Source organism: Rattus rattus, chromosome 8, assembly GCF_011064425.1.
Source record: "Rattus rattus isolate New Zealand chromosome 8, Rrattus_CSIRO_v1, whole genome shotgun sequence".
Lineage (NCBI taxonomy): Eukaryota > Metazoa > Chordata > Mammalia > Rodentia > Muridae > Rattus > Rattus rattus.
The window spans coordinates 95625338-95651322 of record NC_046161.1 but is presented as its reverse complement, the minus strand read 5'-3'; the positions used below and the strand labels follow the sequence as shown (position 1 = coordinate 95651322).

At 44.6% G+C, this 25985-nt stretch overlaps 1 protein-coding gene across 1 annotated transcript in view; it reads left to right on the top strand.

Annotated features, from left to right (window-relative positions):
- The first annotated feature begins 762 nt into the window (after positions 1-762).
- Positions 763-25985, top strand: part of Acp3 (acid phosphatase 3) — a 44846-nt gene continuing 19623 nt past the window's right edge. The window contains exons 1-7 of the mRNA XM_032911180.1: positions 763-997; positions 10358-10453; positions 12377-12463; positions 12900-13052; positions 16656-16754; positions 20383-20475; positions 22430-22562. Of these exons, the coding sequence (XP_032767071.1) occupies positions 881-997; positions 10358-10453; positions 12377-12463; positions 12900-13052; positions 16656-16754; positions 20383-20475; positions 22430-22562 (778 nt within the window). The 5' untranslated portion in view covers positions 763-880. The remainder of the gene's footprint in view (positions 998-10357; positions 10454-12376; positions 12464-12899; positions 13053-16655; positions 16755-20382; positions 20476-22429; positions 22563-25985) is intronic.

Below are 25985 nucleotides of genomic sequence, written 5' to 3'. Positions count from 1 at the left end.
TCGCCGAACCCTTTTCATACATGGACATAATGTATTCCTGTCGAATTCACTTCCAAACCTATCCAACCCTCCTTCAGTTTGCCCTAATCCCGATTGTCAGACCGATTGTCTGTCCCTTTGGTGCTATTTGGTTTTGGTTTGTGACCCATGCTGTTCGTTCAGTCGGAGCTGTTGACGGAAGCTGGGAGTGGGGTGGGGACTCTGTGAACCTTTATTATTGCTTTCTAAAGGACCCAGTTTTGCAATGCTGCAAAGGATCCCAATGCTCCCAGATGCCTTAAGGCATGAAGAGAAACCTTCCGTGTGCCCTCGACCTCTCTTTCCTGCCACTTTAAACCACTTTGGTTGGCTACCTGAGAGACTAAGGCCAGACACCACGTTTGGCAGGAGAATGAGCCTCATCGTGTTAACACACGCCCATAACTGAGGCTTCCTGAGACATTGAGCTGAATCCTAAACCTTCCAGAGGCAGGGAGGATTTCTTCCCAAAGGCCGCTCGCTGCCAAGCAGCAGCATCCAGCCTTGGAAGAGATAAAGATGGGCCAAAGCAGAAGAGAGGGCGGGGCAGGAGCAGAGGCCTTGAGCTGTGCCTGCGCTGGGCCTCGGGGTCCTAATCGAAGTGGAGGAGGCTGATCTGAAACACACACACACACACACACACACACACACACACACACACACACACACACACACACACACACACACACGACCTGGCATTATTTGCATGCCAAGCCCTGCCCCACCCTTCTTGCAATCCTACTAGGGAAGAATGTGGCTCCGCCTTCCTGCCAATCTCTTGATTAAATAGGCACTTCCCTCCAGAAGGTTTCTGAAGTGCAGCACCTCCTACAGCTGCCACAAGCAGCTCTCTTCCCCCACCATGAGAGCTGTCCCTCTGCACCTCGTCGGGACAGCAAGCCTCACCCTTGGCTTCTTGCTCCTGCTATCTCTCCGCCTGGACCCAGGCCAAGCCAAGGAGTTGAAGTTTGTGACATTGGTAAGTACACTTTTTTTTTTTCTTCTCATTGTTTTTCCTGTTCACCAGAGAGTCAGAGAAACCAAATGTCACCTTGCATGTTTCCTTTCTGCTATCTGCCGAAAAGCAGGCACTGTTCAGACCCAGAAAGTGAAGAGTCGCACAAGTTTGTTTTAGTGAAGATAGCAGTCTCCTTTGCTGTCGATGGTACTGTTTCTTTACAGCTGACCTCTGGTCCGATGCCTTTGAACTGATAATGTCACTTCAGGAGAACTCTCAACGCAACGTTCAAACGCCAGGAGCTAGCCTGGCCTCTTTCCATTCAGCGATCATTAGTTTGCAAACAAAGAGCAGTCACTCTCTGAAGTTAAGTCTCCCATGTTTATCATGACTCTGAAGTGTATGAGTTGTATGTCTGGTAGCACAAAAGAGAAACGGAATACAGAATTTCATAGTGACTATCAGATAAAAGATTTAGTTGATCATTAAAACTATGCTTTTCCCTACATATGGTAACTGTGACAAATCTTGAAAAGGAAGAAAGGGCTGTGTGTTGCCTGTTGTCAAGGAAAACATATATATACAGTTGGGTGTTAAAAACATATGGGAAGGGGCTGGAGAGATGGGTCAGTGGTTAGGAGCACTGACTGCTCTTCCAGAGGTCCTGAGTTCAAATCCCAGCAACCACAGGGTGGCTGACAACCATCTGTAATTGGATCTGATGCCCTCTTCTGGTGTGTCTGAAGACAGCTACAGTGTACTCATATACATAAAATAAAGAAGTAATAACTTTTTTTAAAAAATCATATGGAAAGAGCCTTTTCAAAGTTAAAAGGATTCACCTCCTCTCCTCTGCAAAAGAATCAAAAACTATTTTCATTATTTAAAGAAAGGATGCTTCCTAGTTCGCACTTAAACATGATGTTCCTTTCCTGCCAACGTGAGGTATTCAGGAGATTCTTTTCTTTCTACAGAAAATCTTTACTTTTACATAAATTAGGATTCTTAACCCAGTATATCTTTCCTGGCCATGAGTCAGGAAAGGAGTAGGAGAAAGCCGAAGCCATCAAGTCCTCTTTCTGGCAAACCTCTCGCCAGCTGTGTGGCTTCAGTGTTGATAAAGCAACATTACACCCTGTACCTTCTGCAGGAACACCCGAGCGACTTATTCTTTCCCTTCCACGCATGGCGTCCTTGCCAGCGAGCTCTCATTGGGAGGGATAGGGACTGTGGCCTTGTGCTCTGTTCTGCTGATCCTGTCATGCTGTGCTCAGAAACTGCTAGCCTAATGGCAGCCTTCTCTGAGATACTAGAGTGCCCCTCTGAGTTACAGCCACAGCCCAGATAACTTGCCTTGGCTGTCGAAGTTTGTGGGTTTCCTTCCCCCTCCTTTCTGCCTCTCCACTCTCAGTTAAAATACAGTCAGCGACTAGCAGTTAAATTCTTACCTTAGTAAAAGCCAGGCTACAAAGGTAGCTAGCTGTCTCACAACTCAAAAGTTGACCAATACTGCATAAAGCAAACATTAACTATGTTTTCTACTGTGGCTTCCTCCTATGAATGCTCAATGATGGGCAATTTAATGCAACTTCCTTGGCCTCTGACAAAACAACTTCTCTCTGATGATATCAGCCAGAAGCTCTCGCTTTCTTATTTTGATTGATTATAGTGACTATTGTATATAAATAGTTACCTTGAACATTCAGAGAAACCCTCAGATTACTAAGAGAACAAATAAAAAAAATGCCTAGTCCGGCGTGGGGGTGCATGCCTTTAATCCCAGGCCAGCCTGATCTACATTGTGAGTTCCAGGTAATACATACCCAAAAATCTAGTGACCCCATCACTCAGGAGGTAGATGCAGAAGGATCAGAATTTCTTCATAGCCAGTGCCAGACCAGCCAACCCGGCCTACAGGAGATGCCGTCTCAAAAAACATAGAAACAAAAACAGACAAAAACCCACCAAACTTATTCCTACTTTCAAGATGGAGACACAAGTAAAAGTGGTTAGGCAAGTTGATGACATTTGCAGAGGTAGAAAAGGTCTTGAACCTGTGCTACTCCGACCGTGTTTTTGTTGAGTGCGTATACCCCAGAACCTGGAGCTAGTCTGAGGTGATTGCGCAGTTTGTCAAACTACCCTGACTCAGATGCTGTAAATCATTTCCTTGTTTTCCTCCATAGTCCAAGAAAAATAAATCTCTAATTCTGAAAAGCTATTTTTGGCTGTAAGGAAGGGAGACTGCCCCTGGTTCTTAGTCTTGCCTGTGAACAGTCAATCGCCCATGGTTATTTTAATGGTTATTTTATTTTGGTTGATTGGTTGTTTTTTGTAGTGCTGGGGGTGGGGTGAACCTAGGTCTCTTGCATCGATCCTAAGCTCATACATGCAAGGCAAGCAACCAGAAAGCATATGTCCTCAGCCCAGCACTACATCAGACACACACATACTGTGGAGCATACGTAGAAGTCAGAGGACAACTTCTGGGAGTTGATTTCTCTTCCCCACACCGAGTTCCAGGATGGAAGTCAAGCGTCAGGTTTGCACAGCGAGCACTATTGAGCAGTTCACCGTTTACCAGTCCTACAGGATCTCTTGTGGGTTTTTTGTTTGTTTGATTGATTGATTGGTCAATTGATTGACTGATGATTGATTTGGGGGTTTTGGTTTGTTCGTTTTTTGTTTTGTGAGACAGGATTTCTTTATGTAGTCCTGGCTGTCCTGGAACTCACTCTGTAGACCAGGATGGCCTCGAACTCAGAGACCCACCTGCCTCTGCCTCCCAACTGCTGGGATTAAAAGCGAGCGCCACCACCCTGATATGACACATGATCTTTTAAAAAAAAATATCAGATTCCGCCCCCTCAAAAAAGTAGTTCCCATGAAATTGTGTTTTTTTTTTTGTTTTTGTTTTTTGTTTTGTTTTGTTTTTTTCTTTTCTTTTTTTCGGAGCTGGGGACCGAACCCAGGGCCTTGCGTTTGCTAGGCAAGCGCTCTACCACTGAGCTAAATCCCCAACCCCTGAAATTGTGTTTTGACCTTTTATTAATAGTTGGATGGAAAAAACATGAACTCTGTTATGGGTTTAGATGTGTTAAAAGAGTCTCCTTAAAGTGTTTAATGAAGTGCATCTTTAACAGATACTATAGATTTCAGGGAAGGAATCTACTTGCAAACTGCTTCCTGGGGCGACTATGGCATCCACCTCCCCAGACTGTCTGTAGAGAATTGGTCTTTTCGACTTTGTAGAGAGAAGTAGTGAGGCTGAGAGTCTCAGTGTATGTGTCAGCCTACTGTGGTAATTATCACTCAGGGTCACTCTTGCTTACCCCACCCACCCCACCCCAGCCCCTCCATGTATACCTACTGAGCTCCTGCACACGTATTTACAATAGTCTCGTGTATCGTGTTATCCCACCAGAAAGAGAGAAGGCCTGTCGTAAAGCATCTCCCCCTTCAGCCAGAGAAAAACCACAAGTCAGGTGATCTCAGACAGACAAAAATTCTATGTTGTTCCTCTGGGCCTTTATAAAGAAACGACTAATGACTCACAATGCTTCCTTTTATTCTTCATGGATGACCTTATTTCTTCAGGGTTTTACCTGAGTCATGGTATGTTCTTGGCTCAAAGAGCCTCCGAGCCCTGTGCACATTGTCTCTTCAGAAGGCTGAGTAACCTCCCAATCAAGGCTGGACCTGGGCATGATGCTAGTCTCCAAGACTAACCCATCTACTTCACTCGCTCTCTTCAAGGGTTAGCAGTCAGCCCCATAGTTAGTTTTCTAATGCACTTCCCTAGAATAGATATTGAAGGCGAATCCTAGAAAAGCACAGATTTTTACTAACTCAGGTCCACTATTGTTGACCAGGTCTAGGAGCAGAACCAGACCATTTAAGGGAAACAGCTGAGTTTCAACTTCCCCGAACTTAAAGTTGGGCATGACAACCAGAATGGGAAAGCAGAGGTAACATTTTAACTCGTGCACACAGAATCCAGTGGGTTGGCTGTAAGTATTACAGGAGACGGTGACTAGCTAGTGACCCTGTGAGTTCTAATTTGGGTTACTTGAGAGATGAGGATACCATGGAGATAGAGTGTATAGAGAGTGTCAGAAAGTAATTGATACGGTTCTGGGCAGCACCCTCCATATCACCGTAGCAAGACGTGCAGACCCAAGAGTCAGACCATTGGTTGAGAGCCTTGCTAGATCCACCCAGTGCTAGCTGTGTGGCTCTAGTGAGCCACTTAACCAGTCTGTGATTCATCACTGGAAATGGGGCCAATAACGCCTCGTGGAGCCCTTGTGATGCTCAAGGAAACCCATGGAAAGTCCTGAAGCCCCTCTGGTGAGTGTACAGACTGTCGTTGTGAAAAGTACTGATTCCATACTCTAATCATTCTAATCATTCAGGTGGCCAGCTCACCGCAGTGACCCGCCTTGTTTTAGTTTTTCTAGTTGTTAATTTTATAATCAAAAAGATCAAGTAAGTATTTACATATCTTTTAAGTTCAGTCTTTTTTTTTTTTTTTTTAACCTCCAAAGCTTCAGGCTTTGGCCCGATGAAAACAAGAGAAGCCTGTGTTGTCGAGTGATTCAGAATCACAAAACCCATCGCTGTTTTACTCAGCAGACCCGTTATGTTCCTTTGTGGCTTTCGGTTGGAAGACACCATCGACTTGCTTTCACCTCCACTGTGCGTGTTTAGGTTATGCCTTTGGCCACAGGCCTGGCCTTTCCAAGACTTGTTCCCCTTTTTCTTTTCAACTCCAATTGAAGTAGAATTTCAAGTGTAACCAATAGGCTGTAAGCATCTACCAGATGCTAGGCACTTTGCTTATTATGCTGAATCTTCCCAATGACCCAAAAGGCACATGATACAATCTTACTGTTGCATGAGAGTCAGAGTTTTTGTTGTTGTTTCTTTGTATTTTATTTCTTTATTTATTATATTTATTTTTAAAAGATTTATTTACTTACTATATATAAGTACACTGTAGCTGTCTTTAGACACACCAGAAGAGGGCATCGGATCCCATTACAGATGGTTGTGAGCCACCCTGTGGTTGCCGGGATTTGAACTCAGGACCTCTGGAAGAGCGGTCAGTGCTCTTAACCACTGAGCCATTTGTATTTTATTTCTTTAAGACCTAGACCTTGTCTTTCACTGCCTAGGATTCCATAAATCCTGTTCTTGAGGCTCATCTAGAACTTGTGGCTTGGCTTGTGAAGACAGCCACTACATAAAATGCCCCCACTGGGAAAGAAAAAGCAGGTTCTTTTGCTCACAGCCCTCTGCTTTTTCTCCCTCATGTGTGGCGCCCTAGTCATGAGTACCCAGGAGCAGCAGGTGTCTCTGGCGACCAGCAGGTTCAGCAGAGAGGTGTGCTGGAAGCTGATGGTCCTGAGAATTGGTGTTGACCAGGCAGGAGGTCATCCGTCTAAGCTTGTGAGCTCAGGAAAGTGTCTCTACCTGTTTGTCCACACACTTTGCAAATTTCCAGGGCACTGAACTCATTAGAGAGACTGTATTTGACTCAGAACATTTTAGGCTGCCTCTCCAGACACGTCGAGATTGCAGAGTGGCTCAAATGTAGAGGCAAAAAAAGCATTATGGCTCTCGGGGTAAATGCAAGTCAGGGGAGATAATTACATATTAATAGAGATGTTTCTTGAAAGAGAAAGCTGTTTTCCCAAGCTCTATGGGTAATGACCCGGATGCTGCAAACTACCTTCAGCAAGAAAGGAAGCATATGGGACAGTTAGGTGTGTGACTGACACGTGTAACATCATAATAATTCTGACTGCTGGATGCATCCTGTGTGCTCAGTTCTCTCTCTCTCTCTCTCTCACACACACACACACACACACACACACACACACACACACACACACAACACGTGTAATTCTTACATTGCTCTTGCCTGGTAGAAAATGATTTTGTCGTTAGCTGGGAAGAGAAATTGAGACACACCGACCTTTGAGTCTTCTCAGGGTCACTTGGGCAGTGGTTGACAAAGCTGGTGTTTGAAACTTGCCCTGGGTAACCAGAATGAGTGTCAGACATTGCTGTTTACAGCTCACACGCAATGTAGCACAGAGTTTACACCACTTCCCTTTCCTGCTGGCTTCTTCTTCTTCCTGGGCCCCGGAGAAAGAGCTTGCTAGGCCTCTGACATGTTCCTCACAGCCAGTAGCTGCGTACTGACTCGTTGCACAGCTGGCCGTCCATCTTATCTCTCTTAGCATCTGTCTGTGAGAATCATTGTTTCCACCCATACTATCTTACGTTCCCGTTATCTGCCAAATGGGTTTATTTTCTCAGGTCTTTAAAAGAAGAAAATAGGACGAGCGAGGTGGCCCAGTTTTAAAATAACTGTTTCACGATGAGTGCGAAACTGGAGTTTGGAGTCAAGGTCATCCCAACGTTTTTCTGCTGCCTCGAGTTCTAAGTCTGAAAGGGCAACATGGTGGCTTGTTAGACTACAGCAGATCCTAAGGGGTAACTCACAAAGCTCTTGTGATTCACAAGAGAGTAACTGAGTAGGGGGTTGGGGTGGCGGCAGTAATGGAGGACCAGCCCTCCTGGGAACCAGGAGATCTGACCAGCTCACCAAATCTCTCTGCGCCTGTTTGCTGATTTGGTGTGGGCAGAAATAATGCCAGGGGGCCCTGCAGGGAGTTGTAAGGAGAGATAGTAGGAAATCTAGATATGATGGCTCATGCCTGCCAACCCAGTGTTTGGGAAAGCTAAAGTAGGAGGATCATTACAAGTTCAAACCGGTGTGGGTTGCCTAGTTAGATCCGGGTACAGAGAGGAAGATTACCAAAACAACCAATCAAAAGGAGTACCGGGGAGAGCCCTTTAAAGCATGGAGGAGCGTATACTTGAGGGGTTCTCATGGTCTCGGGGCTCTTCCTGTTGCTGTCCTCACTAGTTCGGTGGAAACCTCTGCCCTCTAATGACACACTTTTAGTTTTCTAAAGGTTTTGATAAAGTAGAATTACTTGTCTGAGGTTAGAAGCAATGACATAGTGGAGTTGAGAAACTGTCCCTTCTGTCGACTTAAGAATGCCAAGACATAGTCCAAGTGAACTGAGAAGTTCTGAGCTCAAAGCATGCCCTGTGCACACACAGGCTTGAGCACATGGGTCCAAGCAGGACATCCATACACGTCTGTAGACAAACACACACACACACACACACACACACACACACACACACACACACACACAAAGATGTGGTTGTGGAAGACACGGGGCCAATGCCTGGTTAGTTCTCCTGCTTCCAGACTTGAGAACCTGGACTCGTGGCCTTTTAAAATGAGCTGGGAAATGTATTTAACCAGAACTGTGGCTAAGTTGCAGAACTGGTTGAGGGGATGAAACATGAGAAGTACTTAGCAGCTTCTCAAGCCGAAGCAAGTGTGGAAGACAGGAGGGGAGGATTGTTGTCTTTGGATGCGGGAGGAAGTGCTCAGCTCTGGCAGGCAGGGCTGTTCGGTTGTTTTGGTAGAATGCTGATTATCAGACGTCTCTTTGGCAAGCTCAGGGGTGAGGTGTTTAGCCTTTCCAGTTGCCGCAACAAGGAAGTACTGTGGGCAGTTAGTGAGCAAGAGGCCAGTGCGCATGGCAGCTCCCTACACTGGAGAACCATCGACCTCTGAAAATGTACGGTGCTGAGATTGAAAAACGGATCTGAGGTTGCAAATCTCTGAACGCCATGCCACAACTTCAGTTCCTCAGACCTAAGAAGGTCTGAGGAGTGCAGTGAGTGGGATCCCAATAGTCCTAAGACACGCCTGGTTGTAGAAATGGAGTTACTGATGGCAAACCTTGGTGGTTCCCGCTCATGACCAAGTCACTCCTACAGACTGGCACCAGCAGCTGTTCTTCTCAATGAAAAGGGAAACTTCCTAGCTGTATTTCCCTACCTGCCCCAAGGGCTTCTTAGCACCCTCTGCCCTGTTCCCCTCTATGTTCTATAGGCTGTCCTGTGAGCTTGTAATGTCCCACTGGTTTGGAGTAGCAAAGACTCACTTTATTCAGAAGCCAGAGACATAGCATTGAATTCGGAAGCCTTCCCTGCTATCCTGTAATTCCTTCATAAAGGTAATTAAAGTTTGAGGCTGCTGCTCCTCCCTCAGGGTCTACTGAACTGTTCTGAAACACAGCCTCCTGGCTTACATACAAGGAGGTCTCCCAGTAGGTAATCGAAGCGACAAGCAGAGGTGACCTCAGATCAAAGAAGGGTTATTTGACCATCCTCTCTGTTAGTAAATATTTTCTGCACACCAGACTTCATCGTTTACTTTTTGGGAGCTTTTCTTTCCTTATGTCTTGATTATAAAATCGCATGGAGTTCGGCCTGGCACCCTGCTGTAAAGGTGTTTTAGAATCAAAGTACCAAGGTTTCAGAAGTACACGCATCTCTCTCCAAAAACAAATGTGAGAAAAACAAGGTGCCTATACAGATGCAAAAGTATGTTGTTATAGTGCTAAGATCTGGGTTTCGCAATTCCCCGATCTGTAAGTCTTCTGCCCCAAACCTCCTAAAACTAATCGCTAAGCCAAAGTGTCCACGATCATGCATGTCATTTCAAAACTATTATACATAAAATCTAAAGAGCATTGTTGCTATCGCCATAATTAAGAGGAAATATTTATTTAAAAATGTATTCACTTATTTAGTTTATGTATATGAGTACACTGTCACTCTCTCAGACACACCAGAAGAGGGCATCGGATCCCATTACAGATGGTTGTGAGGCACCGTGTGGTTGCTGGGATTTGAACTCAGGACCTCTGGAAGAGCAGTCAGTACTCTTAACCACTGAGCCATCTCTCCAGCCCAAGAGAAAAATATTTCTATTCAGTCTGCCTGCTCATGCACCAGTCCATTGTCTTGGATACATGACTCTATCTCTCTATATATACATATATATGTGTGTGTGTGTATATGTATGTATGTATATGTATACATGTGTATGTATATATTATACATATATGTGTATGTGTATATGTGTGTATATATGTACATGTATATGTATACATAAGTATATGTATATATTTGCATCCCAATAGCCAGTCATTTTTATCTTATAATTTATTATCTCAAGCTCAGTGTCAGTGGTTCTTCACTTGAGTTTTATTTGAACCAAATTTTAGAAGACTGGTACCCTTAGTCATAAGCCCAACTAACAAAACCAAGATCACTGGGGAGAAAGCACTTTGTCATTAGAAATCTTCTAAAGCTCCCCCTGTGATTCCGGCAGACAGACACGGTGGTGACTGAGCCTAAGAAAGTCTATTATGATAACGAGTAGAAGCAAAACCCATGGGGAAGTTTGTAATGTTGCTGCTGCACATCTCTCCTTAGGTGTTCCGGCATGGAGACCGAGGTCCCATCGAGACCTTTCCTAATGACCCCATTAAGGAATCCTCATGGCCACAAGGATTTGGCCAACTCACCAAGGTTAGTTTGATCTATTTTGCTGTTACTTTGTATTTTTCAAAGCCAGGTTCATATCACACAGGCTGACCTTGAACTCCCTAAGTAACCAAGAATGACCTTGAATCTCCTCAACCTCCTTCCTCCATCTCCCAAGAGCAGGGATTTCAGGAGTGAGCTCTGCTTAAATTTTTGAGTGAAGGAGAAATGCATACAGAATTTTCCACTTTGATGTATTTATCCTGCTGACTGTATATAAGTGTGAGTGGTTTCCATGGAGATTGTCTAGAGACATGTTTAAAATAGCGACGACATTTTACTTAATTGGCATAGGGCGTGGTCTGGACATTAGGATATTTGGAGCGTCCTTACCTGATTGTCTCATTTTAATGCTCAGCCAAAGCCAAGAGTCACGGCCCTAACCAACTGTCAGGTTTTATAGAGATTAAAACTCAGAGAAGCCATGGGAAGCCAGTATCTACCTCTTTGGAAGGCCAGAGCTCTTCCCACCATAGGCTAGCCATCTTTCTCTCTAATGAGAAGACATCACAAAGATCCATGTATTATTTTCTTAGTGCAAGGCTTCTGTTTCCTTGTTATGGTTTTCCAGTGAGACCAAAAGATTCTTTTGAGGATCATGAGGTCCAGATTCAACCCTAGAAGTCCCTTAAGTAGCAATCTGATTCCAAAAGTGAGCTGTAAGTTAGAAGACAGGTGGACCCAAAGCCCCTGCTTCTTCAGCTACTCAGGGCGTTGTATGTTGTTTCTGTCCAATTATCCTCGTCTTTGGTGATGCTTCCGAATGATAAGCAAATGAGCAAATCTGTCAAACAGTAGCTTTGGGGTGACCACAATCTCCCTGGTTTGTGAATCTCTGGTGAGGCCCCGAATTAACGACAAGCCTAAATGCAATGGTTCTCAAAGCATGGCATATTGTTCCCTAAGCCTGAATCATTTTGGGGGTCCCAGCTACATCCAAGATACAGGAAACCAGAATTTTAGGGGAGGTGCTGAGGAATCTAAGTTCAAAGGGTGCTCTGGATAATTTTATTTTCATGCCAATGCTCAAGGACCACTGAGCTGAGGCTAATCTCAGTGATCCACTCTGGTGGATCTCTGGGAGCAGTGGTTAAAGATAGATTTCTGGGGCTGAGGGATGGTTCAGTGGTTAAAACCACTTGCTGCTCTGGAAGATGTTCAGATCTAATCAGTGACACCCACACGATGGCTCACAGCCATCCTTAACTCCAGGGGATCTGATCTGATGATCTCTGTGGGTTCCGGGCACACATGTGCTGCACAGATACACGTGCAGGCAAAGCACTCATGCACATAAGATAATAAAAATAAATATTAGAAAAAAAGATTTCTGAGCCCCACTCCCAAAGTTTCCAGCTCAATACATCAAGAGTAGAACCCAAGAATTTGCTTTCCGACACTCTCCCAAGTGATACCAATCCTGCAGACCCAGATGCCACACTTTGAGTGACTTTTATTTTTTAATGAACCAACAATAAATGAGACAGTGATTGTAATAAATCAGTCTATTTACTATAAGGTTGAAAGGGACCTTAAGATTCAGCAAGCTCAACTTCATCAGATGGCCGGATTTCATTCACAACAATCCCTACAGAGTGATCGTCCAATCACTTTGAATGTTCTGCCTACGTGGATCTCTCTACCACACCTGAGATAAAGTATTTACCTAGATAGATCACCAACTATCAACCGAGAGCATGGTATACGCAAGCCTCTACATTGTGTGCTAACAAAGATGAATGAGTATTCTCAGGGAGCCTGGCTACAGTAACTGGTCTCTCTTGCCTTAGTTTATATAAGTGGAACTCTGACGTGCACCGTGCCCATGTTGTATGTAACGAGAAGAGACACATTTCTATGCTAATGTACACTTTTCCTAACCTTCATTTTTATTTTCTTTCCCCATAGTGGGGCATGGAACAGCACTACGAACTTGGAAGTTATATAAGGAGAAGATATGGGAGATTCTTGAACAACTCCTATAAACATGACCAGGCAAGTTGGGGAACCACAACTTTGAACCTTGACTCTTGAACAAAAATAAGTAATTCTTCATGCATATGAAGAATTCCCACCTTTGCCTATTTTCTAGAGAATGTATACAAGTCAGAGGTCTTGCTTATAATTGTACTTCTTTTTGTGGAATTATTTTCCCTAAAAGTTTGTGAATCTTAGTTCAAGTTTTTATGGGTCCCTGTGTAAAGCCTTTGGCTTAATGTCACGGGTCAACTGCTGGCCTACAGATTGCTTCGTCCCACTGTATTTTCCTAGTGCTATCCATCCCATGACACACATGATTATGATGTTCCTACAGTGCTTGCTGGTGTCTTATGCCACGTCCCACCTCTTCCCCTGACACTCTGTCAACCCCACGGGAAGAGAACCTCGAGTTTTCTCTAATTTTCCATCTGCTTTGATTTCTCCGCTCTAGGTTTATATCCGAAGCACAGATGTTGACAGGACTCTGATGAGCGCTATGACAAACCTCGCAGCCCTGTTTCCCCCTGAGGGGATCAGCATCTGGAATCCCAGACTGCTCTGGCAGCCCATTCCAGTGCATACCGTGTCTCTCTCTGAGGATCGGGTCAGTATCCTGGGTAATCCAGGCGGAGACCATCAGACTACTGGGGACTTTCAGATTTAGCAGGCTGGATACATATACAAACAAGGCTAGGAGCTGAGCTTTCCCTTGGGTTTATTTTGCCTTTAGAGCCCAACATAGCTTTCCTATGTCTCCCAACTACCCCAAAATCTTTTAAAAGTTTACATTCCAGAGCAAAGGAGATATTCAAAGAGGTAAAACAACAATCTTTGTCTAGTGGCCATTGCTAGTGAATAAAATGAATCATGGATTTCTTCCATTCAAAAGCATCTTCTTCCTGTGAAACCGTCGCTCTCAGGCTTAGCTGCCTTCAAGAACCATCTTGAGAGTTTTCAGATGCCTAGTGACAGGGGCACTCCTCATGACAAGTCAGTCTCTGAGGGTGGGGTCCCCACATAAGCATCTTTTAAATAATTATATGTGTATGAGTGTTTCACCTCATGTGTATACACCATGTGTGTGACTGGTCCCTTGGAAGCCAGAAGAGAGAGTTGGATCTCCTGGAACTGGAACAACAGATTGTTGTGAACTGCCGTGTGGATGCTGGGTATAGAACTTGGTCCATTCTTTATGCCCAGCATCAGTATTTTAAAGATCTCCCTAAATGATTTTATGGGCAGCCAAGTTTGAGATACAGCATCCTATACCAAGTTGCTTAAAAGGAACTATTTGAGAGAAACTCAAATATTACCCACACTGGGTGAGGTTTGACCAAGAAATCTAACCATTTCAAAGGAACTGGTATTTAGAAACACTGAATAAATAAGTCTAACCTTGCATTGTAGATCGTAAGGGAAGACAAATGAACCAGTTTGGAACAAAGAATTATTCCTTAATTATAGGCTTGACCATTTCATGTCTTTATAACGGAGCAGTACAGACTGATAACTTATTTAAATACAGAGGTTCATTCGGGTCACACTTTTGAAGGCTTGAGGCTCAAAGCATGAGACCCACATCTGCTCAGAACCAGGTGAGGGCCTCCTGCTGAGCTGTGACCTGGCAGAAATGTCATATGGTGAGGCTTTTATAATAAATCCCCCTCCTACCCATAAAGATCCATTAATCCTTTCCTGAGGGCAGAGCCCTCGTGACCCAGTCATTTCTCACAGTTCAGCCTCTCAATGTAACCTCACAGGAGACCAAGCTTCCAACACATGACTTCTCTAGAAAACATCCTAATCACAATAGCATCTCAGACTGTTTATTAGCATTGACCGGAAGCTTTTTCCCGGGACTTCCGGGATGTACTAGTCTCCTCTCTGCCATGAGTACTCCTAGGGATTTGACTTAATGGCTATATGAATGTTTATAGAAAATGCTTGGTAGAAGCAGGGCCTCCCCTGTAAGCCCAACTCAAAGATGATGTGTATAACCATGTTCCTGATATTTTCAGAAAAAAAAAACTAGAATAATGTATCTATATCCATATCTTCAGAGAATCATCACGGGAACATTACATTACCAGTGTTCTAAAAATGTGAATAATACCAAAAAAATTATGTTTATTTACAGCAGTCTTTTCTACAGAAATAAAGCCTGAAATGCAATATCAAACCATAGCCAATGTGAATCAAAGGAGCAAGTCAGCCTGTAATCCAGACAGCTGGCAGCCAAAGTACACAGACACAGTAAAGAGCTGAGGCTATTGGAAGGTGAGGAAAGAAACAGGAAGTGAGGGAGATGGAGAGAAAAACAGGAAAAGTATCTATCTACAGGTTACAGCTCTTTCATGAAGGCAAGCAGGATTCTCTGATCAATGAAAAAGTCTAACAGAGTGGATGAGAAGGCGAGGTTATTCTTCCAGCTCTGCTGAAGGATTCATATCCTCCGATCAAGTTTCGTGCCTAGATCAGAAATGAAGTCAGCGTATCAACCACGTGACACAATACAGGACGATGGGCAATGATCTCAACACAAGCTGTCTGTGCTGAAGGAGTTCAGAGAAGGGGCACGGGGCAGGGATTCAGGTCCTCACAGAGGGGGAGACTGAACTAGACCCCGGAGGTAGGAGAGGATGTGACCGCATGCACTCCTCAGAACTGCCTGGGTGCGATGTGCGGTGTGTTGAGCCACTGTCCTAACAGTGCCTAGAAGAGAAAGATGTGGGAGCCTCGGAGGATAATTGGTGACATCATTCAGGGATGGCAACACGAACGTCTGAGGTTACATGGTCATAAAAAGGGAGGAAACAAAAGTAAAACCAGGTGGCATACCAAGGCAGAGAGGAGAGGACAGACGGGATGCAACTTAAAGCTTTCTGAGCGTCGACTGATCCAACATCCTTATCCTAGTTGTAGACAACGCAGCAGGGAGTGTAGTTCACTTGAGATTAATATCTTATCAGAAATAGACAGTAAAGGAGAACGGCAATAAAGCGCTTTCAGATTGTGATAAATCCCTTGGAAGAAGGAAGTAAGTTGCTGGAGTGGCTAAGGCAGAATGGATTGGGCTTCAGCCCCAAGCAAGAAGACCTCGGTGTTTCTGGACAGGAGAGTGCAAGAAGTTAGGCTGTAGGGAAACAGGGTAGAGAACTAGCTGTCATTTGCCAGTCACCTCACAAGGACATTTAGACGCCACAGCAAGTGTGGATCTGACGGCAAGTAAAAAGAAAAGTCTGTGGAAGTGAAGACCCACATGATTTGGTGTTTGGGGTTCCTTTAAGGAGGACCGTGGCTTCTGTGGGGACAAGGGACTGGGAAGTCAGTGGAATGGACTGCACAGACAGGAAGCACGGACAGTGACTGAAACACAGAGCCTGTGTCCAGACTGCGGATGGACGGAGGTGAAGGAAGGGTCTGTTTTCGATCTAGTTTGAAAGTAGACCAATTCTCCTGACTGCCTACAGTGCTGGTTTATGAACTTTATCATGGGCAGGAAATAGAGAAATTAGCAAAAGGAAATGATTGAAGATGAGAGTGGCCTCGGCTTTATACACACTGGGTTTCAGAACTTCAGTGACTGAAGCGTGGCCTTCCGGTAGCGCTCTTCAGCGAGGGCTACAGAAACAGACTGGATGAACCTTAGAGCCATGAAGCCAGCTCACGGGTCACAGTTAAAGCTCAGAGCGGTTGTGAAACTTACACTAATCTTACCATGATCATTTTGTCCTCCTAATAGATTTCTTAATTATGTTTTCCACACGTTGAACTCTTACTTTTATTTTGACAGTGCAGGTTTCCTAGAACGAAGTCCAAATGAATGGTTGACTCCTTTAAGATTCTACTCCAAACCTCTAATTTACTTAGCCTTATTCCTGGGGGGAGGGAAGGCGCACACAGATGTGCATTTAGCACAAAATAACAGTCATCCACACGGAAAATGAGCAACTGTGGATACTTACCAGCAGCAAGCTCATGAAAGGAAAATAAATAAATCGCTTTCTGCATCGGAGGACACGCCCTATTATCTGGGGACCTGGAGACCATTTTCCTCGTTGCCTCTAATTTTAGAATTTCTGTTCAAAGGAGACATGGATCTTTGAAGGTTGCTTTAGACCTAATGAGGCTTAAAAGGTTAGCACTGAGTCTCAGGCCTGTGCTTCTCTGACTAGTCAAGGTCTTTTGTGTTTTGTTTTGTCCACAGTTGCTGTACCTGCCTTTCAGGGACTGTCCTCGCTTTCAAGAACTCAAGAGTGAGACTTTAAAATCTGAGGAGTTCCTGAAGAGGCTTCAACCATATAAAGTGAGTGTCATCTAGCGTCTACCAGGGTATGAAGGTCAAGACAAAGAATGAAATTTCTTCAAAGAAGTGTGGGATGAATGTGTCTATAGGTGGCCCATAATGATGTTAGGTTAGGACATTTAATTAGGAAAGCCATCCTACCTGACTTTTTTTTTCCCTGTGTGGAGGTCACCAGCCACTACAAAGGCCAGTCCCTTCCACGCTCTGCCCATGTCCCTGTCAGGTATCTGGTGCGTGAGAGCAAATTCGAGTGTTGAGTCCCTCGCTCTGAGGAGGCTAAGGGACCCAGGCCCTCCTCTTCCTCTACACGACTAGTATGCCCTTCCCTTTTATGAAATACTCACTTTTCAAGATGACGCAAGGGTAGACATAGTAATTTGGATTTTTAAAAAGTAACCATTTGAATCAGTTACACATCTCCACAGTCCCAGAATTAGAAAGCATCAAAAACACAGTAGAACATGGTGGCCTCTCAACCCCACACAGGTAACAAGTGGCATTATTTTCTATGGAGTCTTCCAGTTTTCCTGTGCACAAGAATGTGATAAATAAAATATCTGGAAAATATTTTACATTTGTAGGTAAAGTATTCCTCAAGTTTTTGCAGATGGGCAGTGTCTTAATTTATTGGTGTATCAGAACTTATTTTTTATTTACTTCCTGGAAGTGGGGCTCTCTTGGAATCATTACCTTTATAAGCACTTCGTGGTTCGTCATTCTCTTATATATTAAAATCTCCTTATGGAGGGAAACCGGCTCTAGAATTTAAATTCTATTCCTTGTTCTGATTAACAAGACCATGGTTTATTAGAACTTAATGAGCTGTCTTAATATCTAAAGTCACCTGTCATCCCTGTTATTGGTTTGTTTGGTTTTATCTTTCTCCTCCTCCTCCTCCTCCTCCTCCTCCTCCTCCTCCTCCTTCTTTTCTTCTTTTTGAAACAGGATCTTTCTGCATAGCACGACTGTCTTGAAATTCATACATAGACCAGGCTGGCCTCAGACTCACAGATCTGCCTTCCTCTGTCGTCCTATGCCTGCCCCTGCCCCTGCCCCTGCCCTGCCCCTGCCCCTGCTCCTGCTCCTGCCCCTGCCCCTGCCCCTGCCCCTGCCCCTGCCTCTGCCTCTGCCTCTGCCTCTGCCTGCCAAGCCTGCTCCTCAATCTTTTGAATTTTCATGTGTGTACTTTTAGGTTCTTTTTTAACTGTAGAATCAGCCAGTATACACTAAAGGGGAAAAGGGATGCTAAGAGAAATATGGACTGTGAAAGAGAATTACTCTTTACTGATTATTCATGTTCCCCTAGTTTCAAAAATATTAAACTTTTTAGTGGTTTTAATCAAGATAATACTGAATTTATATTAAGTGTGGGAGGATTTATAAGCAATTGATGTGGAACTTTTTTTTGAAAAAATACGGTATCTTTGTACTTACCCTAAAGATCATTTTAGTCTCTTGCCATGTATTTTTGCATAATTTAAAATTTTTTAAATACACTGAAAGAGACTTTTTAGTTTCACATGTATGATTGCTTTGCCTACATATATGAATGTTTACCACATGCATGCCTGCTGCCAACAGAGGTCAGAGAGGGATCTGTTCCCTTGGAACTGGCGTTATTGATGCTTGTAACCCACCATGTAGATGCTGGGAATTGAACATGGATCCTCTGCAAGAGCAACAAGTGTTCTTTTTTTTTTTTTTTTTTTTTTCTTTTTTCTTTTTTTCGGAGCTGGGGACCGAACCCAGGGCCTTGCACTCGCTAGGCAAGCGCTCTACTGCTGAGCTAAATCCCCAACCCGCAACAAGTGTTCTTAATCACTGAGCCGTCTCTCCAGTCCGTCTTGATATCTGTAAATAGCAATGGGTTATCTCTAGTTTTCCAGTATCTACCTCTCTGGTTGTTTCTTTTGCCTGCTTGTAATGGCCAGCACTTACAGCACAATGTTACACACATGTTGCATTAGGCATCATTTGTCATTTTCTTAATTTAGATATTGTCTACCATTAAGTGCACTAACTTTGAGTCAAAATATAGCATTTCTTTTTTTTTTTTATTAAGTTGAGGATGTATCCAATCCCTCGGCATACAGGTAACACATCTATAATCTCAGCTTGTAGGAGGCAGAGGCAGAGAGAAAATCCGTAGGTTTCAGTCTAGCCTGGACTACCCAGAGAATTCTAGGCAAGCCAGGGTAAACCCTGTCTCAAAACTAAAACTAAACAAAATTTATCTATCTTCTCTGACGTCATGAGTGTTTTAATCAATTAATTTCTCAGTCTTTTGAAAATTTTTTCAATGAAATTATCATCACCTTTGGATCAATGACTATATTAACTATACTTCAGAGATTTACTAGAACCGAACTATCTCTACTTTTCTCAAATCAAGCCTTTCTCCTTTCATGTGGAATTGAAATATTTGCTAATGTTTTGTGCTTTGCGTTGATATTTCCAAGTGATACTGAACTCATTTTATTATCTGAGCAGTCTCTGTTAGCATTGGTATCAGGACTAACACATTGAACCCTTGGAAAGTTTTCTCTCTCTCTTTCTTTTTAATGGTCCTGAGCAGTTAAAATAGCATTAGAATAATTTGCTCTTGAAAAGCTTGACAGTTCCTCTGAGAAATCATGCCCTCTGGAGTTTTGTGTTTGAAGCCAGAAGAATAGGAACCATCTTTCATATCTAGGGGGTAGGTGTGTGTGTGTGCACGCATGCACAAACATATGTGTTCTTCTATGCCTGTGGGGGGGGGTCCTGCATGTGTGTATGTAGGGCATGAGTGTGTGTGTGCGTGCTGCATGAGTGTGTGTGTGTGCATGCAGAAGTGTGTGTGTTCTTCTATGCCTATGCCTATGTGTGTGCCTGTGTGTGTGTCTACGCATGCTGCCTGAGTGTGTGTGTGTGTTCTTCTATGCCCATGTGTGTACACTATAAGTAGAGCTCAGAGTCACGCTCAAGTGTGAGTCCTCGGGACCCTCCACTTTGTGTTTTTGACACAGGGTCTCTCCCTGGGAACTGGGACTCACCTTTGCCTAGACAGGGCTGGTTAGAAGTCCCCGGGGACCCTCAGTCTGCTCCCCCTCAGTGCTGTGATGACAAGCTCATGCCACCAAGTGTGGCTTCTTACACAGGTGCTAGAATCCAAGCTGCCTCTCCAGCCGCCGCAATGGGATATACTTTAACAATTATTTCTGTTTATTTGATGGAAGTCTGTTGAGGTTAATATTGATAAGGGATAATCTCTTGGAAATTTTATCCATTAAACTGTCTTCCGAAAGACTTCCTAGAAATAGCCACCAACCTCACAGTCCAACATGAGTCACGTGATGATGATGTAGAACCTTCTGGCGAGCGAAATGCTTGCACTCCATCCAGAGCTCGGTTTTGTCAGCAGAGACTTCCGGGTGCCTTGCCCATCCTTTCTCTTCTTGCTCAGGGACATCCCTTTGCATGTGTTACAGTTCACCCACTCCTGAGAGTCCCAGGCAGAGTCCTTCCATCAACCGCCAGCCCAAACCAGGAACACGTGACCATGACCCAGCCTGTGCCTGCAGCTCTGACGCTCTATGAGAAATGCGCCCCCGTCAGATTCCTCAGCCACAATTATCTGTCTTTGTTGCAGAGCTTCATAGACACCTTGCCATCGCTGTCGGGATTCAAGGACCAGGATCTTTTTGAAATCTGGAGTAGGCTTTACGACCCTTTATATTGCGAGGTAAGAGAACTTATCAGAGATTCGTTTGCAATCGGGTTTTGTGATTTGATACTTATACTGAGTCTGGTAAATTCATTTCTTTCTCTGTCTATAAAATGTGGGCTGCTTAGATGGCCTCTGATATCGCAGCCTAGCTCGAGATTTCCGCATATAAGCTGGAAAAACCGTACTTCTCTTTTCCCATTCCTTATGTGTTTGTCCTCTAGGAAACTGCAATCAAAATGGCTTTTCATCAAAACATTTCCAGCCATTTACTTTGCAGTCACACTGGAGTGCCAGGTTCTTGTCGTTGGTTTTAATGGGAAAAAAATGTTATTTATAAATAAATAAATAAATAAATATGTAATAAAAATGCTGTGATACACACACACACACACACACACACACACACACACACACACACACACGGGGGATTTGCCAGCTTTCTGGATATTAAAATAATCCAAACAACTGTAAGCCAGGCTGTGGGGCATGGCTTCAGAGGAAAGAACTCCCCTGTGTGGTGAATTGAAGTCACCTTCCTAGCTGGATAAAGCACTAGTTTTCTGCCATGGGACACTTCTCATCCACCAGGCTCCATCTTCTGGCCAAACAGAGTAATTTTTATTCCTGTATCTTGGAGTCAAGTTCTGACCACTGCATACCTCATGCCCACTTCTGACATGGAGGTCACCATGAGTCTATGGGGTGGGAGTGACCTTCCTACATCTGTCTCGATGGGAGATGACACAGTTTGCCCATCTCCATGACAGTCAGGTGACCCAACCATGCGTCCTCCCATCGTTTCTCTTCAGCATTTTTTTTTAGGCTCCTCATGTTATTCCTGGTAGCTGCTGCTTCCTCTCCTCCTCTTCCTCCTCCTCCTCCCTCTCTTCCCCTTCCTCTTTCCTTTTTCTTCACCTTCCTTCTTTACAATGGTTTTCTTTTCTTTTCTTTTCTTTTTTTAAAGATTTACTTATTTTATGTATGTGAGTACACTGTCGCTGTCTTCAGACACCAGAAGAGGGCATCAGATCCCATTACAGATGGTTGTGAGCCACCACGTGGGTGCTGGGAATTGAACTCAGGACCTCTGCAAGAGCAGTCAGTGCTCTTAACCGCTGAGCCATCTCTCCAGCCCTACAATGGTTTTCATTTGCTTGTCCTGGAGATAAAGTCCAGGGTGCTACCTGCAAGCTCTACGGCTGAGCCACACCCCAGACACTTCAAATGATTTGTGATGAGGCCATGTTACCTGGGGTCATTGTCACATCCCCTGCATCTTCCTTCTGCGTCTCTTTACTTCACTCTGGTCTTCTCATAACCTCTTCTCTTCCCTGTTCTCTCCACTCTCTCTTTCTTCTTCTTCTTTTTCCTCTTCTTCCTCCTTCCCGTTCTCCAACTTTTGAACCCTGACAACCCTTCCTAGCAGATAATAAACATCTGCACGAGGTGTGTATTGCTTGCAGATCCATCACACAATTAGCCAACATTTACGAGTACTCACCGTGCATGGGATGCAGATGCTTGCCCCACCAACTAGAAGCTTGTAGCGTACTTGTGAAAATCCCAGAAACACACGGGCTTTGATAACTGGCCTCGTAAGCCAGTCTTTGTGATTCTTAGGATTCAGCATCTGACTTTATTTGCTTCTTAGCCTTTGTCTTAGAGACAGACCCCAGAGGAAGGCGGCCTTCCGCCTTTCTCCCTCTGACCTCACAGCTTCCTTATACAACCCCCCTGCTAGGGTGATGCTGCCCACAGTGGGCTGGTCCCTCTTGCATCAATTCCTAATTCAGAAAATGCCCCCATAGACCTACCTAAGGCCAATTCAATGTGAAGGGGGCAATCCCTCGGTTGAGGCTGCCTGGCCTTCTCGTCCTACTTGCAGGATGAAGGGGGGAGTGGAAATCAACAAAGGAAGTCATAACTCGCAACTGTGTGTGCACGTTTTCCTCTGTTCCCTGTTCTGCAGAGTGTTCACAATTTCACCTTGCCCACCTGGGCCACAGAGGACGCCATGACTAAGTTGAAGGAGTTGTCAGAATTGTCTCTGTTATCTCTTTATGGAATTCACAAGCAGAAAGAGAAATCTAGACTCCAGGGGGGTGAGTATTTAAAAAAAAAAAAAACAAGAAAAGAATGTTGGGTTTGGGGTGGACAGTCTGGGTCTGAGCTCTAGACCCGTCACCCACCCACTGATTGACTTTACACGGGACACTTTATCATCTTGCAATTTCCATTCTGCAAAGTGGGTATAAGGACAGTATGCAAGAGACACTGACTACTAAAACGAATGTATGTTTAAGAGACTTAGAACAAACAGCACCAGGTACCTAACACTGTCCATCAACACTACGTTGGCATTGCCACTCTGGTTGTAATTTTTTATTTCCGGAAATGGTCTTTTCCATTCCTTCCAGAAGAAATAATTGAGGACTTAAGTCTGGGTTCCAGGAGAGTGGATTGTGTCTGCTGGCTGATAGGATGAAGCACAAGGGTGAAGTTAGGCAAGAGCTGGATGTGTTTTGCAAACAGTTGACGAGTATTGCAACTGACGAGTTCATATGACTTCTTCCGCTGGCATTGAAAGACATTGATCAGTAACCCCACTTCACAGGTGTAGTCTTTGACACCTTCCCATCATGAAGGCCAAGCCAGTATAAGGGTGCTGGGCCCTTAAAACCAGGATAGGGGACTAGAAGAAGGAAGCCAGGATGGGTGGATATGGGGGCCTGTGAGGATGTTGATATAAGCAGGCCAACACACATATTAGGGAGAGTCAGCTTCATACATGGTTAACGTAGTCATTAACATTGAGGGTAAGCAAGAGAAGGTCCAGCTGTGTTAACGGTTGGCACAGTGGAGAAGACCTCTCTGGCTGACGTGTTTCTAAATGTTTTGAGGACGGTAGTGTAATTATATCAGGATTTTGGCCACTAATAGATGTTCATGACTCTCGATTAATCAAGACAAGTCCCTTAGAGAACACACAGAGGCAAAGTGCTCTGGGAACCAGACCAGACAGGGAGGATACACACCCAGGAACTAGATAGCTAGATAAAGCCCTCGAATCAACCAGAAGAGGAGGCAACTGCAGCTAGAAAACTAGCATTGTCTGTCAGCTGTCGCCAAGAGAGCAGCATAGGAGGCATAAATCAGGAGGGTGGGGAGCAAACCTGAATAAAGTAGGTTGGGGCTGATAGCTTAGGACCACGGCCATCAAGGATCTAAGGGTGTTACTTAGCTGCTGTGGCAGAAGTCCCCATCTCATGGCACAGAGGCAGACCTACAGGAAGTGTTCGACTCTTTTGTCCACACTGATGGCCAAAGCAGCAAGAGAGGCAGTGCATCACACCAGAAAGGAGTCTTAGATGGAACCTGCTGTGCTGGGAGGTTTAACCAGTAGGGTACAGACCGGGAGGAGAAAAGGGAAGAAGTTCATCTCATGCACTTCCCAGCAAGGGATGCAGAGGACCTCACTGGCCACACATGCAACAGGTTTCATTTCTGGTCCAGCAGACACCAGCAGTATGTTTCAGTCCCAAGCCCCATCAGAAAGTAAAGTTAGACTCGTACACTCAGACCCCCAACTACATCAGTGATGGGTTCAGAGTATAGGCTGAAGCATCAGTAACCCCCAGCGGTGGTTAGGAGACCCTCGGACCCCACCCAGGACCTGTAGAATGGAAATCTACATTCTAATTAAATTCCAAGGTGCTTTCCCTCAGGCAGAAGTCTATCACTGGTTACACAGACTTTACATGAATAGAAGTGGGGTTCGTCCTAGCTTTTTATTCTTTCCCACCTCATTCCCCCCCACCCCCAGAGGATGGCACGGGGGAGGAGGGTCCACTTCCTCTCTGAGGGTATTCATTCTCCATTTGAAGAGAGGATTAGATTCTGTACAGAATAGTCCTTCTCCAATATGTCTGGCCTTGGATTATAAAGGCTGGTGTTCATGTGTGCACGCCTGAGCTGTTTTCTGGGGCAAATTCATTGCCTTTGATTAGCTAGAAAACTTGTTTCCTGCAGGGGTTTTCTGTTGTTTTTGTTGTCATTGTTATTGTTGGGAGGTTGGATCTCACTGTGCATTTCTGGATAGCCTTGAAGTCTATGTAGACCAGGCTGGCCTTGAACTCACAGAGATCTGCCTGCCTCTGCTTCCCAAGTGCTGGGATTAAAGGCAGGCACCACCATGTCTAGCTTCTTGCATAGTTTTTTTTTAAACAAAACATTCTCTCAGCCTCAGCCTGTTGTTACAATCCTGTTGAGAGAGAGAGAGAGAGAGAGAGAGAGAGAGAGAGAGAGAGAGACTTGTCAACTGCATGGCGATTGAATGGTAAAGCAGCTGACACTTTCGTTTTGTACTTGGTTTTGTGGATGACAGTGTTTAGTAAGATGTACCCATACATACCCCAACCCCCCAAGTGTAGTTCAGAAACATTCGTCTATTTTGCCATAGACAAGGGACTGGCAAATAAATGCCCATGAGCTGAATTCAGCCCTGCGCCTGGTTCTGTAAAGAAGTTCCTGTTACCCTCTATTCACCCAGCTTTTAGTAAAGGCTGTCTACACTGTCACTCTATCCCTGCGTTTACCCACTGCTCCTTCCTGGTGCTTTCCCTCTTCTACTCCTACCTGGCAAGTTCTGTCTTTCTGTTCCAGGGTTATTTTAGAGCTTTGTACGGCTTAAGCCTCTCGATAAGTGCCGTGCTGGGGTGAATTTATTCAAACAGTTGTGCCAATCCCCGAGGCACCACACTCATTCCTGCCCTGCTGTGCCAGTCGCCTGACCTTTATGGCGTCCTTGTACAAACTGAACATCATCATCCTTTCTGGTGGGCAAAAATGGAGCCCGGGCCTTCTGCCTAGCCCTTCGGAGAGACAGGAAGTCAGTGTTCCTCCGAATGGAGAAGACACACTGGAGTCAGAAGTCACAAAGGGATTGGTGGCCGATGTTCCAGCAATGGCTACAAAAGGGCTTCTAATAAGGTTTTATTGAAACAGCCGTAGTCATGTTCCGTTTTGCCTATAGCTACGGCTCTGGTACCACTGTAAAATAGAGCAGTGCCAACAGACCTATACCTCATAAAATCTAAAGTATTTACCATCTGGCCTTGTATGGAAAAGTCTGCTAATCTTTGCTGTGTGTAGATCAGGAGTCTAAGAAGTAGAGTTTATGTCTCTTAACCAGTGATGTTCTGTCGGACTTATTGCTTCAGTAAAGAATGGACACAAGAAAACTGGAAGTGAGCCTCATGCTACACTGGCTTCAAAGCCCAGCATTTCCAATAACAGACTACGTAATGTTGGACATGCTGCTAAGTCTTGCTGAGTCTCATTCCCACACACACACATCAGTATATTAGAATTCCACAGCCTAAGGGCACTTAACGGTACTCAGAAGAAGAGAAGAACTGCCCCACAACTAAAGGGGGTACCATTTTCATTGCTGGGGCTATAGCCTCCCACAAAGGCTGCTGTTGACAGAGGGCCAACCGTTCCTTAAAGGTACTTTTCATGATTCT